The 19,852-nt window shown below is 48.6% G+C and overlaps 1 protein-coding gene across 2 annotated transcripts; it reads left to right on the top strand.

Annotated features, from left to right (window-relative positions):
* Positions 1-1,880: 1,880 nt before the first annotated feature.
* ACTR1A (actin related protein 1A) lies at positions 1,881-19,634 on the top strand (the record flags this gene model as incomplete). Of its 2 annotated transcripts, XM_080694503.1 has the most annotated exons (11): positions 1,881-1,928; positions 10,842-10,906; positions 12,140-12,215; positions 12,973-13,098; positions 15,205-15,329; positions 17,124-17,340; positions 17,871-17,963; positions 18,469-18,643; positions 18,747-18,808; positions 19,365-19,405; positions 19,532-19,634. In XM_080694503.1, 11 exons carry the CDS (start codon positions 1,881-1,883, stop codon positions 19,632-19,634), a joined length of 1,131 nt encoding a protein of 376 aa, XP_080550629.1. The 2 variants fall into 2 exon arrangements, with proteins under 2 accessions (XP_080550629.1, XP_080550630.1); XM_080694504.1 differs by lacking the exons at positions 10,842-10,906; positions 12,140-12,215.
* Between the last annotated feature and the right edge of the window lie 218 nt (positions 19,635-19,852).

Below are 19,852 nucleotides of genomic sequence, written 5' to 3'. Positions count from 1 at the left end.
CCAAGCTACACCCCTAGCCCTAATTTTTTTTTTGGCAGGTCTGGGGATGAACCCAGGGACATTTGACCTCTGAGCTATATCCCCAGCCCTATTTTTTATTCTTTATTTTGAAACAGGGTCTCACTAAGTTGCGGAGGGCCTCACAAACTAGCTGAAGCTGTCTGCGAACCGCAATCCTCTGGTCTCAGCCTCCCGAATACTAGAATTACAAGTGTGTACCACCATGCCTGGCCAATTTTTTATTCTTTATTTTGAAAAAGAGTCTTGCTAAATTTTGGAGGGCCTAAGTAGGTGAGGCTGGCTTCAAACCTGCCATCCTATGTCAGCTTCCCAAGTACTGGGATTACAAGTGTGCACCACCATGCCTGGCTTAGGTGATGTTTTAATGACAAAATGATCACCTATACTAGTAGTTCCAAATGCCAGTCCTCAGACAATATTTGTTCAGAAAAAAAATTGAAAAACAATGACAAGGTATCTTTTTTCTTCAAAATAAATTTATGCAATTTAAATTATTTTTCAGTTTTAGTACTACGTCCTTCGTGTGTGTGTGTGTGTTACAATTTCTTTTCTAAACCAGGTGTGTGTGGCGCATGCTTATAATCCCCGTACTCGGGACACTTGTAATCCCAGTACTTGGGAGCTGAGACAGTAAGATTGCAGGTTCGCAGCCAGCCTCAGCTACTTAGTGAGGTCCTCTGTGACTTAACAAGACCCTGTTTCAAAAATAAAGAATAAAAACTAGGACTGGGAGTGTAGCTCAGAGGTAGAATGCCTCTGGGTTTAACCCCCAGTACTGGAAAAAAAAAATTCCTTCTATCTACCCCTGCATCGTATAATATATATTATATATAATACATAGTTTTTCTTTTTGTTAGAGCATAAGGTTTTAGGAGATATATGATGTTATAGACAAAACAAAAAACAAAACAAAAAAAAAAAACCACAGTAACCTTATATTGTTCCAAAACAGGAGGTGGAGGGAATGGCAAAACAGATCTGTAGCTGAAGTTAGTTTCAAACCTGTACCTGGTGGCACACGCTTGTAATCCCAGCATTTAAGAGGCTGAGACAGGAGGATCGCACAGGAGGACAGCGATTCCCAGAGAACCTCAGCTACTTACTGAGGCCCTTGCAACTCAGTGAGACCCTGTTTCAAAATAAAGAATAGGGACGGGCGTGGTGGCGCACGCTTGTAATCCCTGCGCTTGGGAGGCAGAGGCAGGAGGATCGCACAGGTTCAAAGCCAGCCTCTCTGGCTTAAGAAACCCTGTTCCCAATTAAAATATATATATTTAAATGGGTCTAGGAGTGTAGCCCGGAGGTAGAAGGGTTGCCAGGAGCCCCAGTACCACCAAATAAATAAAGAATAAAGTATAAAAAAATAGGGCTGGGGGTGTATCTTGGAGATATAATGCCCCTAGGCTCCATTCTCAGTTCCACAAAAAAAAAAAAAAAAAAAAAAAACCAGATCTGTAAATTCTGAATACCCACAAATTACTGGCCAATCCAAACCCTACTACACACTCGTACTTGAAAGACTACATACTTCGGCGTGCATTGCGAATACCCTCAAAGGGACTACAGACCCAGGCCTGCAACATCATCTACTTGGATCTCTAATACATGGGAACCACAAAGCCCAGAGCTGTTTATCCGAAATTCGACGCCCAGTCCTTTTTCACACTAGGCGGAGCTGCGGAGCTGGCTGGAGCGCGACCCCTGCTGCACGGCATGCTGGGGATTGTAGTTCTTCAGAGGCGAGGTCGGGCCGCTCCCTGGACGCCTTGCCCCAGCGGCTAGACTGCGCATGCGTGTCAGTGGCGTTAGCGGCGGACCCGGCTGGCAGTTCCTTCCTCCGGAGGAGAGATTCCTCTGCCATGGAGTCCTACGATGTGATCGCCAACCAGCCTGTTGTAATCGACAATGTGAGTTGCCTCTCTCCTATTTCTGAAGGGACCAGTGCTCTCCTCCCTGAAAAGATCGCTCCCGGATTTCAGCCTGGGCCGCCGGCTCTTTGTCACTGGCCCGGCCTGTCAGGCGGGTTCAGCTGTCGCCGCCTCCGTCCTCCCTCAACCATAGTCTGCAGGCGGGGCGACCGGCCAGCAACCGAGAGATGGAGAACTTTGGGATGAAGGAAGGGAGGAGGTGTAGTTGAAGCGGGGTCCTTGGGCCCTTGGCTCCAGGGGCCTTAAACCGCTGTGTGAGAGCCTCAGGCCCGCCCCCTCCCCAGCTTCCGATCATTCTATTGGCTTCGTTGGCTGTCTCTCTTAGCTGGTGGTCCCGCCTCTGGGCCTGGCCGGATGAGGGCAATACTCAGCAGTTATTGGCTCCCGCTTCTGTCTTTCTTCCGGCCACCGTCGTGTTTCCTCCTGTCCTAGGGCTCTGGGGCCGTGGGGATTGGCTTTCCGTACTCCGGCGGTGATGCTGGAAAGCGAGGACTCGCCTGCGGGTGGAGAAGGGTTAAGTTTCCTTGGTTGCAAGCTGGTGGGGCGGCGTGGTGGTGTAAATCTGGGTGGGGCCCGAGAATCTGGTGCCAGGGACGGCCATAGGATTTGAGTTATTTCTGTGATTGTAAATGATAGTTAATAAAGGTCGAGAAGAAAGAAGAATGACAAAGCAAGTGGGGAGGCGCCTTCCTCTTCGAAACGCTGAGACGTTAGTGGGAGAAATTAACAACCAAAAGCACAGTATTTGCCGGGCGCGCCAGCGCTTTCACGTACATTCACGTTGGATATTCACAAAAACTGGGTGAATAGTTAAGGAAGTTTAATCGTTGTTTCAAGATGGGAAACAAGCACGAAGTGAGCCCAAGGTCACACAGTACAGATGTCCCAAATCCAGGCAAACAGGTCAATATCAACAAATGAAAATAATCTAAATGCTGCTTTTATATGGTAGAGCGGAGGGATATTTGTCTTCCGTTTCTGTATTTCATTCAAAGGTTTAGTCCCACTGAAATTTGCCATCCACTGTCTACGTCCCTTTTTTTGAGGCAAAACTACCAGTTCCCTCTTAGGCTGACTTTTAGATTCAGTCTGTAACCCAGCCCTTGAGACCTTGGCCATATTAATTAAGTTCTTTTATTTGTATGATCTTGTTAGGCTTCAGCTCTGATAGGTAAATAGAAATTACTTTCCCCGGTTTATGGAGAAAAATGAGGCTTGGAGAGATTATTCAAAGCATCCAGTTGAGGACTCAAGACTAAGGATGAGATCTGGTTACAAGTTGCTCACTTTTTCCATGGAAAGGTACTTTATTTGTTGTTAGCTTTCTTTCTCTCCAGGGGAAAGGCTTCTGCCTTAAAAAAAAAAAAAAAAAAAAGGCATCGTAGAGCTGGGCGTGGTGGCACACACCTGTAATCCCAGTTCTTGGGAGGCTGAGACAGGAGGATCGCGGGTTAGAGGACAGCCTCAGCAAGTTGTGAGACTCATCAACTAGCAAGACCTTATTTCAAAATAAAAATAAAGCCAGGCATGTGGTGCAAGCCTGAAATCCCAGTACTGCAAATAAATAAATAAATAAAAATAAATAAATAAAGGGTGGGTCTTAGTACTCGGGGGGGGGGGGACTGAGACAAGAGGATCACAGGTTCTAGGCTAGCCTCTGGGTTCAATCCCCAGTACCACAAATGAAAAAAAGTGATGGGGATGAATGCCCCTGGGTTCCATCCCCAGTACCACCAAAAAGATAAATAAATAAATAAATAAATAAATAAATAAATGATTTTTTGTGTGGAACTGGGGATGGAACCCAGGGGCATTCTACTGCCGAGCTATACCTCCCTATTTTGTATTTTATTTGGAAGCATGGTCTCCCTAAGTTGCTGAGAGCCTCACTAAGCTGCTGAGGCTGGCTTCAAACCTACGCAATCCTCCTGTCTCAACCTCCCAAATACTGGGATTACAAGCGTGGGCCACAACACCCAGCCATAAAAATTTAAATTTAACATGCAGTCTTCACATTGTGACTGTTGATGGTTAATATAAAAACACCTTGTGGTCTACAGAGACAAAATAGGCTAGGAGTTGCCTAGGACTGGAAGCGTGGGTGGAAAGGCGAGGAAAGACTGGTAATGGGTACAGACTCTCTTTTAGGGGGTAACCAAAAAGGTTCTCACATTAGATGGTGATGGCTATACAGTTCTGAATATACTAAAAACCACTGAATTACTCGTGTGTGTGTGTGTGTGTGTGTGTGTGTGTGTGTGTGTGTGTTACTGAGGAGAGAACCCAGGGACATTTCTACCTCCGAGCTACACACCTGCCCAATTTTTTCCTTTATTTTGAAACAGGATCTAAGTTACAGAGGGCCTCACCAAGTTGCTCAGGCTATCCTTGAACCTGCAGTCCTCCCGTCTCAGCCTCCCAAAGTACTGGGACTACAGGCATAAACCACCACACTTGGCTGAGTTACTCACTTTAAATAAATAAGTTGTGTGGTACATGAATTTTACCTCTATAAAGTACTTTCTGGATCAAACAAAATATGTCTTAGGCCAAAATGGACCACCAGTTAACAACCTGTGTCTGAGAATTTGTGGTCCCACCTCTCTCAGAATCCTGAGAGAGGATAGGAGACAGAGAGCCTCTTTCCCAGTGCATTAAGAGTAATCAGAAGTACTTAGCTAGGCATATTGGTACATGTTTGTAATACAAGTACTTGGGAGGCCGAGATGGAGGATCACAGGTTCAAGGACAGCCTCAGCAAGTAGTGAGACTCTCATCAACTTAGTGAGACCCTGTTTCAAAATAAAAACAAAACAGGGATAGGGGTGTAGCTCACAGGTAGAATGACCCTGGGTTAATCCCCAGTATCACACACACAAAGAGTGATCAGAAGCACTTAGCTGGGCATGGTGACCACGCTTGCTTGTAATCCCAGCATTTGGAAGGCTGAGACAGGGGGATTGTGGTTCAAAGACAGCCTCAGCTACTTTGTGAGGCCCTTTGCAGCTCAGTGAGACCCTGTTTCAAAAAATAAAGAATAAAAAATAGGGCTGGGGGGTGTAACTTAGAGGTAGAATGCCCCTGGGTTCCATCCCCAGTACCACAAAAAAAAAGAAGAAGAAGAAGAAGAAGGAGAAGGAGAAGGAGAAGGAGAAGGAGAAGGAGAAGGAGGAGAAGAAGAAGAAATACTCAGTATAAAGTTTGCCCAAGCCGCAAGGCCTACAGCCAGCAGGGACTGGAAGAGCCAGGCCGAAGAAGCTGCTCTTTGCTCGCCTGCATCAGGAGAGTGAGCCCTCAGCGGTGGCTGGCAGCAAACTTGAGTCCTTGTAAGTCAAATCTTTGATGGACTACTCTCTCAGGAAGCCTCTGCAGGGCATTTGTTCACTTGGTTTTGCCCAAATGGATAACGAAGAGAGTGGCAGCTCATTTGCCAGATACACAGTTCCTGGTTGTAAATACTGTTGGAAGAAGTGGCTGTGACCCTTTTGTATGCCCTTGCTGTGTGGCTTGAGCAGAAGGAGCTGCCGAGCAGCCGCCCCTCCCCACTGGTCGTTCAGCCAGCCCGCACCTGCCTGGCGGCCCCACTGGGGGCCACAGGACGAGCTGGGTCACGTTGCTCCTTGCGCCTCGTGCCCAACACTGCTTTTGCCTTTCCTCCCCACCTCTGCCTGGGGCTGCTGCTGTTCTGGCAGGTTCCGTAGCTTAGGTTTCATCTGCCAGTCGTTTGTTCTGGATGTTAACCTTAGTCAGCCTGCATATGTTGATGCCAGCAAATGCCAGAGACCAACGATACATGAAGTCTGCCCTCAAGGAACTTGGACTGAGAGGGGACAAAAATGGAAATCATAAACTCCAATAGAAAGCAGAGTGAAGCGCCTGCTACCTCATGGTACAGGTAGTGGTGATTTGCTGCGAGATAAGAAGCAATTCCATTTGGGGATTATTCTTCAGGAGGATGGCAGTAGATCTGAACTGAGCTTGTTACACTCTTGCTGGAAAGGACAGAAAAGAATAAAAGAATCCAGGCGTGATGGCGCACGCTTGTAATCCCAGAAATTAGGAGGTTGATATGGGAGGATCACAGTTCGCAGCTAACCTCAGCTACTTAGGCCCTCTACAACTTAGCAAGACCTTGTTTCAAAATAAAGAATAAAAAATAGGGCTGGGGGTGTGGCTCGGAGGTAGAATGCCCCTGGTTCCATCCTCAGTACCACAAAGATAAATAAATGAATCTGACATCTTAATCTGCCTTGGTACCAGACCCTAGTCCTTTTACTAGTAAAGTGAAAATCAGACATCCAGGAAAATTATGTCTTAAAAATATTCAGGTCTGAAGCTGGGTGCAGTGGAGCACACCTGTGACTCAGTACTTGGGAGTACTTGGGAGGCTGAGACCAAAGAATCACAGGTTTGGGGAGCTTTATTTTATTTATTTTTTATTTTTTGGTACGGGGGGATTAAACTCGGTGACATTCTACCTCCAAGCTACACACCCTCCACCCCCCATTGGTGCATGTGCATGTGTGTCTGTGGTACTGGGGATGGAAGCCAGGGGCTTTCTACCTCCAGGCTACATTCCCAGACTCTAAGGAAGCATTGTGTATTTTTTTTATTTGGAAACAGTCTAAGTTGCTGAGGCTGGCTTCAAACCTGTAATCCTCCTGTCTCCACCTCCCAAGTACTGAGGTTATAAGCCTGCACCACTATGCCCGGCTTTATTTTATTTATTTTTAATTTATTTATTTATTTATTTATTGGTGGTACTGGGGGTGGAACCCAGATGCTGTCTACCTCCAGGCTATTTTCCCAGACCTATTTTATATTCTGTTTAGAAACAGGGTCTCACTAAGTTGCTGAGAGCCTCACTAAGTAGCTGAGGCTGGCTTCGAACCTGTGCGATCCTCCTGTCTCGGCCTCCCAAGCGCGGGGATGACAAGTGCGCGCCACCACGCCCGGCTCCCTGGCTTTATTTTAAAACGGTCCCACTAAGTTGCTGAGGATCTTGTTACATTGCTGAGGCTGACCTCAAACCTGCCTCAGCCTCCAAAGTACTGGGATTATAGGCATGCACCACCATGCTTGGCAAGACTCTGTTTCAAAATAAAAAATGAAGTAGGAAGCCGGGCGTGGTGGTGCACATTTGTAATCCCAGCATTTGGGAGGCTGAGACAGGAGAATCATGGTTTGAGGACAGTCTCAGCTACTTAGTGAGACCATGATTCAAAATAAAGAATAAAAAAATAGGGCTGGGGCTATAGTTCGGAGGTAGAATGTCCTGGGGGTTCCATCCCCAGTACCACCAAAAAAAAAAAAAAGAAGAAGAAGAAGAAGTAGGGCCAGGGATATAGTTCATTCCTGGAGTCAATCCCCAGTATCACCAAATAAATAAATAAATAAATCAGGTCTGAAATATAAGTCTCATCTTTACTTCTCTTGTTTTCGGCCTCTGCCTGGCGATCCAGTTAGTCTGCGGGCATCACCACACCCAGGCGAAGGAGTGAGCAGTCATCAGAAGCCTAAGCTAACAGGCTCCTGGAGTTGTCTGCACAGTTCCGTTGCTGCCTAGCCATTGAACAGTCTCAGAGCCCTGGGCTTTGCAATAGGAAAGTTCCCCCTCCTTCCCAGCATTTCAGCTCAGTTACAGCTGCACCTTTTCCAGGATCCTTGCTACACTGCCCAGGCCCATGAGTTTGCACTTTGTCTCCTGATTTCTCTTCCACTGTCAATTTCCTGCCCCTTTAGAGGGGGTGCGCTGGCTGGCCCACTCCCCCATACTGCTTTTCCTCTTCTTCCATCACTTCTCACTGCACCTTCCCCAACCCCCTGTCTTGCTAGAGGCAAGCACCAGGATGGCACGTCTTGTTCCCCTCCTCTGAAAAAGAGCAGGAATTGGAAATGGGGGGGAAGGGACCACGCATGTTGCTAGGAAGTCTTCTGGGTTGTTTAGCATCTCCTGATGTGTTTACTTCTTCTCCTCCTCCTCCTCCTCCTCCTCCTTCTTCTTTGGTACTGGGGTTGGAATCTAGGGGCATTCTCCCTCCAAACTACACCCCAGCCCTATTTTTTATTCTTTATTTTGAAACAGGGTCTCACTGAGTTGCAAAGAGCCTCACTAAGTAACTGAGGCTGGCAGTGAATCCGGATCCTCCTGTCTCAGCCTCCCAAACGCTGAGATTATAAGCGTGCACCACCATGCCCGGCTCTGATGTGTTTACTTCTGCCGCTGTGGGATTTGGAAGTATCACACTGCATACCAGCATGTCCAGAGTAATCAGAAATGCATAGTATAAAGTTTGCCCAAGTTACAAGGCTTTGTCCCAGTTGCACATGCAGCTGCAAACTGTGCTGGGATGGAGATGCAGGGGTATCAGGTGCAATGGAGGAAGAGTTAAGAAAGAAGAGCTGACGCCAGGCCTGGTGGCGCACGCTTATAATCCCGCGCTTGGGAGGCTGAGACAGGAGGATCACACAGGTTCGAAGCCAGCCTCAGCTACTTAGTGAGGCTCTCAGCAACCTAGTGAGACCCTGTTTCAAAATAAAATAGAAAATAGGTTTTTAAGTATAGCCTGGAGGTAGAAAGACCCTGGGTTCCACCCCCAGTACCACCAAAAAAAAAAAAAACCTTCTGGACAGCAAAGGAAACAATCAAGAGTGTGCCTACAGAATGGGAGAAAATAATTGCCAACTACTCTGATAGAGAACTAATATCTAGAATATGTAAAGAACTCAGAAATTTAACACAAAATGTAAGTAACCCAATCAAAAAGAAAGAAGAGCCAGGTGTGGTGACATATGCTTGTAATCCCAGCATTTAGGAGGCTGAGACGGGAGGATCGCGATTCGAGGACAGCCTCAGCTACTACTTAGTAAGGCCCTTTACACAATCAGTGAGATCTCATTCAAAATTAAGAATAAAAAATAGGGCTGGAGATGTCTCTTGGAGGCAGAATGCCCCTGGGTTCCATTCCCAGTACTGCAAAAAAAAAAAAAAAAAAAAAAAAGGAGAAGAAGAAAAAGAAAGAGGAGAAAGAGGAGGAGGGGGAGGAGAGGAGAGGACGAAGTGCAGGAGGAGGAGAAAAAGCTGGACGTGGTAGCACATTTGTAATCCTAGTACTTGGGAGAATGAGACAGGAGAGATTGTGGGTTTGTGGCCAGCCTCAGCACATAGTACGACCCTCATTAACCTAGCAAGACTCTGTTACAAAAGTAAAATAGGGTTGAGAGTGTAACTCAGAGGTAGAATGCCCCTGGGTTCAATCCCCAGTGCCAAAAGAGAAAGAAAAGGAGAAAGAGAGGAAGGGAGGGAGGGAGGGAGGGATGTTTTGCAAACAATATCAAGTCCTGCACAGGGTTGGTATTTGTGTCTAGAGTTAAATGTTTATATTGGCAGAGCCCTGGAAGGTACCAAAGATGCTGTTGGAAAACTCCAACTCTTTTCTGGACATCCCACCAACATACCAAGTATTACAGCAGCAGGATTGAGTCTCTTCTTTTTTCAGACAAGAAAGGCTCTAGGGGTTCCCTGTTCTTCACCATCAGGAACCCAAGGACTAAGAGAATAGTAAAAAACCAAAACAACAAAAAAACCTATAAAGCGTAGTGCTCTGCCCCATGACAAAACCAGACGGTGTTTGTTCCAGTGGAGTCCACCGCTAGCATGCTGTGCACCAGGTGGTGTTGGTCCTAGAGGCCCACCGGGCGTGGTGGCGCACGCTTGTAATACCAGCTTTCAGGAGGCTGAGACCGGAGGATCACCGTTCGCAGACAGCCTCAGCTACTTAGTGAAGCCCCCTGCAACTCAGACCCGGTTTCAACATGAAGAATAAAAAATAGGGCAGGAGGTGTAGCTCAGAGGTAAAATGCCCCTGGGTTCCATCCCCAGACCTGAAAGAAAGAAAGAAAGAAAGAAAGAAAGAAAGAAAGAAAGAAAGAAAGAAAGAAAAAGAAAGAAAGAAAGAAAGAAAGAAAGAAAGAAAGAAAGAATCACATTCTTTACCCACCTCGAAATACCCTCCTGAACTTTCATTTCCCAACGTAAAGTGTGTTCAATATAAAAAAGCCGAGCCGGGCGTGGTGGCGCACGCTAGTAATCCCAGCGCTTGGGAGGCTGAGATAGGATCGCATAGGTTCAAAGCCAGCCTCAGCTACTGAGTGAGACCCTGTTTCCAAATAAAGTATCAAATAGGTCTGGGATATAGCCCAGAGGTAGAAAAGCCCCTGGGTTCCACCCAGTACCACCAAAAAAAAAAAAAAGCCAAAGGTTACAGAAAAGTCGCTATGTTGGCTGTACAGTGGAAGTCTTCCTTATCATTCTCCTCTCTACATACACATCCCTCCCAAGGGGATGAAACCCAGGGGCTTTGACCTCCAAGCTACACCCCCTGCCCTATTTTTAGTCTTTATTTTGAAACAGGGTCTCACTAAGTTGCAGAGGGCCACACTAAGTAGATGAAGCTGTCCGTGAACCGTGATCCTCCGGTCTCAGCCTCCCAAATGCTGGGATTACAAGTGTGTGCACCACGCCCGGCTGTGTGTTTACTTTTTGTAGGCTTGTGCAAATGTATATATTATGTGCAAATAGAACATCTCTTTTATTGTGTGTGTAGTACTGGGGATTGAACTCAGAGGCATTCTATTTCCGAGCTACACCCTTAGCCCTTTTTATTATTCTGAAACAAGATCTCACTAAATTTCTGACAGCAATTTCTGACACTAATTGCTGAGGCTGGCTTGGAACCTGCAGCCCTCCTGTCTCAGCCTCCCAAGTACTGGGATTACAAGCGTGCACCACCACGCCTGCTCAAGATCTCTCTTTAAATGAAAGTAGAACCCTGGAATACACATCTCGTGGGTTAGTGCTGGTTTTGACTTCTCTTTCTCTTCTCTCCTTAGGGATCTGGCGTGATTAAAGCTGGTTTTGCTGGTGATCAAATCCCCAAATACTGCTTCCCAAACTAGTAAGTCTTTCTTTAGCTCAGTCAGGACTTTGGAGTCTCATTAGCTTTGTTATGGGGTTAGCCCTCCTTCCTTTCTTTCTTCCTTCCTTCCTTCCTTCCTTCCTTTCCCTCTCCCTCTCTCTCTTTTCTCCTTCCTTCCTTCCTTCCTTCCTTTCTCTCTCCCTCTCTCTCTTCTTTCTTTCTTTCTTTCTTTCTTTCTTTCTTTTCTTTCTTTCTTTCTTTCTTGTGGTACTGAGGACAGAACCCAAGGTTATTCTACCTCCAAGCTACACCCCCAGCCTTGTTTTTATTCTTTATTTTGAAATAGGGTCTCACTGACTTGCAAAGGGCCTCACTAAGTAGCTGAGGCTGTCCTTGAACTGCGATCCCCCTGTCTCAGCCTCCAGAATGCTGGGATTCTCCCCCTTTAGAAAGAAGAACTTCTCTCTCAGGTCAGCCTAGTACTCAAAACAACACATGCAGGGAACAGAAGCTGTGTTTGGAGTATGCAAAGCAAATGGTTGATACCTGGTACAATTAGAGAGACACAGGCCTCATTTTTTAAAATCTAATTTTATCTGTTGCAACACATTCTATCATTGGTAACTCATTCATTGCTTGACAGTTGCCTCTTTATGGAGCTCGTTTGTTTGTTTGTTTGTTTGTTTGTTTGTTTGTTTGGTCTTTTTTAAAAAGGTCTTGCTATGTTGTCCAGGCTGGCCTTAAACTCCTGGGCTCAGCTGGGCATGATGGCACATGCTTGTCACCTAGTACTAGGAGGCTCTAAGACAGGAAGATCATAAGTTTGCAGCCAGCCTCAGCAACATAGTATGACCATCTGCAACTTAGTGAGACTCTGTTTCAAAATAAAGAATAAAATAGGGCTGGAAATATACCTCAGAGGTAGGATGCTGGGTTCCATCCCCAGTACCACACACACAAAAAAATAATAATGATAATAATAAGCCGGGCGTGGTGGCGCACACTTGTAATCCCAGCATTTGGGAGGCTGAGACTGGAGGATCACGGTTCACAGCACAGCTACTTAGTGAAGGTTGCAACTCAGTGAGACCTGGTTTCAAAATAAAGAATAAAAAAAATAGGGCTGAGGGAGGTAGAATGCCCCTGGGTTCCATCCCTAGTACCAAAAAAAAAAAAAGAAAAGAATTTGGGTATATGTGTACATCTGCATGTATGTTCTCCCTAACGTGACCTGAAATGAAAGATGCTGTTCCTCCCTGCTGTCTCTTCCAGTGTGGGCAGACCCAAGCATGTTCGTGTCATGGCAGGAGCCCTCGAAGGCGATATCTTCATTGGCCCTAAGGCTGAGGTAATTCCCAGTCCCAGGAGAGAAGCCCAAAGCCAGCAGGGAACCTTCATTATTTACCACATGAGAAGTATCCTAGTAGTTAAACACAGCTATGAGTAAGAAGAGTGACTTTAAAATCTCTCTCAATCCTCTCATCCTAGGCCTAGGGGGTTTCTTTGTCCTGGGAGCAACCTCTAGTCTTAGAGAGGAGCCATCTGGATCCCCACTGTGAGAAGCAGAGACCATGCAGATAACATTTGCCTTCTGTATCCCGACACTGCCCTGCCCGTGATTAGATTGGCTGTCTTGTTATATCTTGACAAAGCAGGTTCAGTGGGGTGATCCTGGCTGGAGTACCCCAGGGATGCATTAATTAGCACAGTATTGGCAGAGCCATCAGGCAGCCTCTAAAGAGAAGAACAGAATCATTGTTGCCAACTTTGGCTTCAAGTGCAGAGGCCAGAGGTGGGGGGCAGAGACTGTATCCTGGAACCAGGTGATAAGGAAGGTGCCTCCTATCCCCTGCCCTGGGGCACCCGAGGGCCCATAGAAAGGCAGGAACCCAGCTGCCTGGGCAGCACAGCGATTGCAGCGTAGTGTAGAGACTTGGGAAACGCATGCCCACCCTCAGCCGGGTGAGTTCTGTGGCGTGGGAGCTCAGGAGGCTGAGGCTGCTTTGGAAGCCGTTCAGCTTGCTCAGCTCCGGCTGGGAGGGCAGGGTCCTAGGCAGAGCCTGACTACTGCTGCCAGTCCTGCAAGTCCTGCCTTCTGCCGGCAGGAGCACCGAGGACTGCTGTCCATCCGCTACCCCATGGAGCACGGCATTGTCAAGGACTGGAACGACATGGAGCGCATCTGGCAATACGTCTATTCCAAGGACCAGCTGCAGACTTTCTCAGAAGAGGTGAGGGTCCTGTGTGCAGAGCGCCCCCATGAAGCCCCTGTCCCAGAGACGGAGAAGGGGATGTTAGTGCTGTTAAGAGTGCAAAGAAGCCAGGCATGGAGGCGCTCGCTTGTAATCCCCGCGCTTGGGAGGCTGACACAGGAGGATCACACAGGTTCGAAGCCAGCCTCAGCTACTTAGTGAGGCCCTCTCCAACTCAGTGAGACCCAGCTTCAAAATAAAGAATAAAAAAATAGGGCTGGGGGCGTAGCTCAGAGGTAGAATGTCCCTGGGTTCCATCCCTAGTACCGCCAAAAAAAAAAAAAAAAAATGGGGGTATTTGTGTACATCTGCATGTATATTCACAGCCAACCTCAGCAACTTAGTGAGGTCTTCCACAACTTAGTGAGACCATATTTCAAAATAAAAAATAAATAGGGAAGGGCTGGACTATAGCTCAGTGGCAGAATCCCCCTAATGGCATATACATAGTGCTACACATACCTACACACACACACACACACACACACACACACACACACACACACAAACACGCATGACGTCATACTTGGGAGGCTGAGACAGGAGGATTGAAAGTTCGAAGACAGCCTCAGCAATGTAAGCAAGACTGTTTTAAAACCAAAAAAAGACTACAAAGGAGGGTGCATTAGTTTCCATAGAAAGCATATTTTCTGGTTTGGTTTGGTTTGGTACCGGGGGTTGAACCCAGAGGCATTCTACCTTAAGCTGCACCCTCAGCCTTATTTTTTATTCTTTATTTTGAAACGAGTTCTCATAAGTTTTGGAGGACCTCACCAAGTAGCTGAGGCTGGCCACAAACCTGTGATCCTCCTGTCTCAGCCTCCCAAGTACTGAGATTACAAGTGTGCACCACCACAGCCAGCATGTTTTTAGTTTAAAAGCCTATTAGCCGGATGTGGTGGCACATGCTGCCAAATCCCAGCATTTGGGAGGCTGAGACAGGAGGATCAGATCATGGTTTGCGGACAAGTGCCTCAGCTACTTAGCGAGGCACTTGCAATTCAGTGAGACCCTGTTTCAAAATAAAAAATAGGGCTGGGAGTATAGCTTAGAGGTAGAATGCCCCTGGGTTCCATCCCCAGTACCACAAAAAAAAAAAAAAAAAAAAAAAAAAAAAAAAGCCTATTCAGAACTAGGCATTGGTGCACACACCTCCCAGTACCTGGGAGACTAGACAGAAGAATCATGGGTTTGAAGCTAGTCTGGGCAATTTTTTTTTTTTTTGGTGGTACTGGGGGTGGAACCCAGAGGCTTTCTACCTCTGGGCTATACTCCCAGACCTATTATATATTTTTATTTGGAAACAGGGTCTCACTAAGTTGCTGAGAGCCTCACTAAGTAGCTGAGGCTGGCTTCGAACCTGTGCAATCCTCCTGTCTCAGCCTCCCAAGCGTGGGGATTACTAGCGTGCACCACCACGCCCGGGTAACCTGGGCAATTTAGAGAAGCTCTCAGTAACTTAGCAAGACCCTATTTCCAAATAAAAAATAAGGGTTGGGGTATAACTCAGAGATAGAATGCCCCTGGGTTCCATCCCCAGTAGCATGCACACGCGCGCACACACACATTTAATTTCCTTTTTTTTTTTTTTTTTTTTTTTTCTGTGGTGCTGGGGATTGAATGCAGGGGCATTCTACCTCTGAGCTACACCCCCAGCCTAATTTTTTAATCTTTATTTTTGAAACAGGGTCTCACTAAGTTGCAGAGGGCTTCACTAAGTAGCTGAAGCTGTCCACAAACCTGGATTCTCCTGTCTCGGCCTCCCGAGTACTGGGATTACAAGTGTGTGCCACCACGCTTGCCTATTTTATTTTATTATTTTGAAACGGTCTCACTAGGTTGATGAGAGTCTCAGCTCAGTACTTGCTGAGGCTGTCCTTGAACCTGGGATCCTCCTGTCTCCAGCTCCCAAGTCCTGGGATTCCAAGCGTGTGCCACCACACCTTGCTCAGCCTGCTGTGTTTGGAGGGAGGGTGACACAGGTGTCCTAGGCTCTCGAATCATCCAGGCAGAGGCTTCTCTCACAGTACGGTGCGGGTGGAAACCTGGTCTCCCCCTGATTACCTCCTGGGCTCCTTTCACCAGCATCCTGTGCTCCTGACTGAGGCACCTTTAAACCCCAGAAAAAACCGGGAACGAGCTGCGGAAGTTTTCTTCGAGACCTTCAATGTGCCGGCTCTTTTCATCTCCATGCAAGCTGTGCTTAGCCTGTGAGTAGCAGTCCATCCGGCTGGCCAGCCTGGCCTCTGGGGCAAGAGCAGTCCTTTGGGATAGTCGAGGCTGCCTCTCCTTTGAGTTGGTTCAGGGTAACTTGAGCCCCATCCTGGGTAGGAAGGGTGGGAGAGGGAAAGAAGTTGCTGAAATAGGACACAGGCTTCTCAGTCAAAATCAAAAGAAGAGATATGTGTGATGTTGAGACTATCCCGGGATTCTCCATACATGCTGCTCCAGCCTGAAAGCCCCGTAATGTGGTCAAGTATTTATTCAGTGCCTACTGTGTGCCCTGTGCTCGATAGGCACCGATACTGATAGACTGACTGCTCAGTAGCCAGGCACATGGTAAGTGCTTGTAACCCCAGTACTCGGGAGGCTGAGAAAGGAGAATCACAGGTTCTAGGCCAGCCTCAACTTAGTAAGACTGTTTCAAATAAAAAGGGCTAGGATTCTAGCTCAGAGATAAAACACCCCTGGGTTCAAGCCCCAGTACAGAAAAAGAAACAAATTGCATGTGAAATTGTGACCCCGTATTTAAAAATTAGATTTTATATGAAAAGTCAAATTTCTATAAGCTGGGCGTGGTTGGTGCACCTTGTAATCCCAGTATTCAGGAGGCTGAGACTGGACGATTGTGGTTCACGGCCAGCCTCAGCTACTTAGTGAGGCCTCTGCAACTCAGTGAGACCCGGTTTCAAAATAAAGAATAAAAAATAGGGCAGTGGGTGTAGCTCGAAGGTCGAATGCCCCTGGGTTTCATCCCCAGACCCGCAAAAAAAGAATTTTTTTTTTTTCCAAATTTCTAGCTTCTCTGAGGAAGTGGGAAATGCTGGTAATGCTGGCCTGCATTCCTATAGGGTAGAAATTGTCTGGGGCTGGAGCTGCCATCACGGGCAGGGCTTGCAAGCTGACCTTTCTGCCGTCCACTCCCTTCCCAGTTGCCCTCCCAGCACCGTAGCAGTGTGTCTGCTGCTTATCAAACATTGCAGGGTTTAGCCCTCATATCACAGAAATTATACCTGAACCCTTGTCTCTACCAAAAGATAGAAAACAGACAGGCATAGAGGGCCATGAGAAGGGAAAACTAGTGTTTATGAAAGAAAAAAAAAATCTTATTTTCCTTTACTTATTTTTGTTTTCCCCTGTCCCCTATAAGCTTTTTTTTTTTTTTTTTTTTTTTTTTTTGCTGGTTTGGGGATGGAACCCAGAGGCATTCGACCTCCGAGCTACAGCCCCTGCCCTATTTTTATTCTTTATTTTAAAACCAGGTCTTACTGAGTTGCGGAGGGCCTCAGTAAGTAGCTGAGGCTGGCCTTGAACCGCGATCCTCCGGTCTCAGCCTCCCGAATGCTGGAATTACAAGCATGTGCCACCACGCTCTGCTCCCCTATAGGCATTTTAAGTTTTTTCTCTTGTCTAGAAACTTAAAACTGGCCTTTAGGCTGGGTCCCTGGAGCAGCTGGAGCCCAGCTGTGTCCTACAGGAAGCTTGCTCCCCAAGGAGTTCGGGAGGAGCTCTGAGAAGCTCACCTCCTTCCTTCAGGGCGTTGCTGGCGGGCTGGGCCCTCGGCCCAGTCACAGAGCACTTGCCGAGCACGCCCAGGAGCCTGGGCTTGACCTCCAGCACTACGAAAACAAAAGTCCAGGCTGTGTTAGTGCTCATCCTACTCCAAGGGCCAGGAGAAAGGCAGGCCACGCTTTAGTTCCGCTGACACTGAGCTCCAAAAAGAGATGGGTTTCTTCCCAGTGCGAGGAAGCAGGGACCAGTGATGGCCTGCCGTTTTGCTTCAGTTACGCCACAGGCAGGACCACAGGGGTGGTGCTGGACTCTGGGGATGGTGTCACCCATGCCGTGCCCATTTATGAGGGCTTCGCCATGCCTCACTCCATCATGCGCATCGACATTGCTGGCCGAGACGTCTCTCGCTTCCTTCGTCTCTACCTGCGTAAAGAGGGCTATGATTTCCACTCGTCCTCCGAGTTTGAGATTGTCAAAGCCATAAAAGAAGTGAGTGCTGCCCTGTGGGTCTCGGGACGGAGTAGGGAATGGGGAGCCAAGGGCGAAGAGGGGTGAAGTGCCAGGCTCTGTCCCCCTGATGCTGCCCGTCCTGGGAGCAGCTTTCATTCCGAGCTGGGTGGTGGGCACGTTGTGTGCACACTCGGAGGCTCATCCACATCCTTGGAGAATCAGAATGCATTTTCCTTCTTAAGTAAACAAAACCCTCCTGCTACCTCTGCTGCAGGGAAACCTCTGAGCCGGGTTACAGGGACTCAGACTATACGAGTAGTAGAAGGAGAAAGATGTCTGGGTCTGGGCTAGTTATCTCAGCCCAGGCTAGCTCGCCCCCAGGAAGGCGGAGCAGGTAAGGACTCCTAAGGGCCACTGGTGCAGGCTGGCAGACACCGCCCTGCTTCGATTCTGGTCTAGGGCAGTCACTGGATGGGCAGATGCTGCTGTGGCACTTCACTCCCCGGGGACTGGGGCTCTGGTGTGCATCAGGTTCCCCGCCTGCCTGACCCTTGTACTTGGTTCCGCAGAGAGCCTGCTACCTGTCCATAAACCCCCAGAAAGATGAGACGCTAGAGACGGAGAAGGCTCAGTACTACCTGCCTGACGGCAGCACCATCGAGGTAGCAACCGGGCCTCTCTCCTTTTCCCCTCCGACCCACAAAAGCTCTGGGCCCAAACGGGACTCCCCGTGAGGGCCTGGAGCGTGAAGCGCCCTAGCAGCACAAAGAAGCAGGACTGTGTCCCTCTGTGGAGGGGAGGAGGCTCCAGGGAATCTCCCAGCTCAGGATGGGTTGGGTAGTGGGTGGTGAGTACTATCTGTAGCCACTCCTGCAGGCATAGCCTAAGGCGATAAGCAATTTTCACGAGTAAATGAATCCTTGTATTAATGCCAGTCATTTCTTAGTTGGAAAATGCCAGAGCTGGTCATAAGTGTAGGAGCTTCCCTTCTGGATTCCCAGGAGCCTTGTTTGTTCCTTTTTCTCTCCCAGACGCTCCAATCTTGCTCCCTGACACGTAGGGTCTGCTTTCAACCTGGCCTTCATAGCCACCTGCTTGGGCAGAGGGTCCCTTCCATTCCCACTCCCAAGGGACCAGAGTAATTAAGCTGGCCTTCCATTTCTGCAGATTGGTCCTTCCCGGTTCCGGGCCCCTGAGCTGCTGTTCAGGCCGGACTTGATTGGCGAGGAGAGCGAGGGCATCCATGAGGTCCTGGTGTTTGCCATCCAGAAGTCTGACATGGACCTGCGGCGCACACTTTTCTCCAACATTGTCCTCTCAGGAGGCTCCACGCTATTCAAAGGTTGGTCTTTGCTCTTGGAGCCCTTCCCCAGGAACCATCCCGATCCTGCTGAGCCCAGGCACCCCAAGAATTGACTTGAGGGTCTCTTTTTCTGCCTGTTCAGGGTTTGGTGACAGGCTACTGAGTGAAGTGAAGAAACTGGCTCCGAAAGACGTGAAGATCAGGGTAGGAGCGCGGTGGGCGCTGGGCTGGGTGCAGCTGGGCCTCCAGGGACCCGAGTGCCACACAGGGTGGCCTCCCACCTGCCCTGCCCAGGGCCTACGGGGAGCCAGGGCTCACGCAGTGCCAGGCGGCTCCCAGCTTCCACATTGACCCTGAGGTCCAGCTGTGCTAGGGGGGACCCAGTCTCATTCTCCCCCTTTGCTCCAAAGGACAGTAATTGCAACACCCAGACAGGCAGGGTACTGGGGGAGGCCCACATGTGGCCCTTCAGAGAAGCAGACTGATGAGAGATTGGCTTTTTCTGCTGCTGCGCCCCCTGCCCTGCTGGCTGCCTGCTGAGAGGAAGGATCCTACGTGGAGAGTATGGTTCTTGCCATAAGCCTGCGTCCCTGTAGAATATCAGACTGGCCACAGTACCCTCCAGAGGGGCCCACGGTCCAGCAGGAGCTGATCTCAGAGCCTGTTGGGGGGCTGCACCTGCGCCTTCAGTGGGGAACAAGTGCTAGAAGGGAAAGGGCAAGGGATGAAGAGAAGTCTCAGCTCCTCTCTCCATCCACAGATATCTGCACCTCAGGAGAGACTGTATTCCACGTGGATTGGGTGAGTAGCTCTTCTGGGAACAGAAGCCGCAACACTGGTCCCCCTCACCCTGTCCCTTTAAAGAGAGGCCCGTCTAGCTGGGCCACACGCACCCTCACTCTGCTCCTCTGCATCCCTCCACTCCAGGGGCTCCATCCTTGCCTCCCTGGACACCTTTAAGAAGATGTGGGTCTCCAAGAAGGAATACGAGGAGGATGGCGCCCGATCCATCCACAGGAAAACCTTCTAATGTTGACACATCATCCTCACCTCTCTCTGAAGTTAACTCCACTTTAAAACTCGCTTTCTTGAGTCGGAGTGCTTGCGAGGAACTGCCCGTGTGTGTGAGTGTGTGGGGTACGAGTGTGTGCACTGATGGGAGTGCTGCGTGGCCTGGGACTCCCGGGCCAGAAAGGACGATGAACAACCCGGCTGGCGATGGCCTGAGGCCGGGTGGCCTCACCGGGG

Source organism: Muscardinus avellanarius (assembly GCF_963383645.1).
Source record: "Muscardinus avellanarius genome assembly, chromosome: 4".
In the NCBI taxonomy this organism is placed as follows: Eukaryota; Metazoa; Chordata; class Mammalia; order Rodentia; family Gliridae; genus Muscardinus; species Muscardinus avellanarius.
Note: the sequence above shows the minus strand (reverse complement) of the source record. Positions and strands in the feature narration are given on the sequence as shown.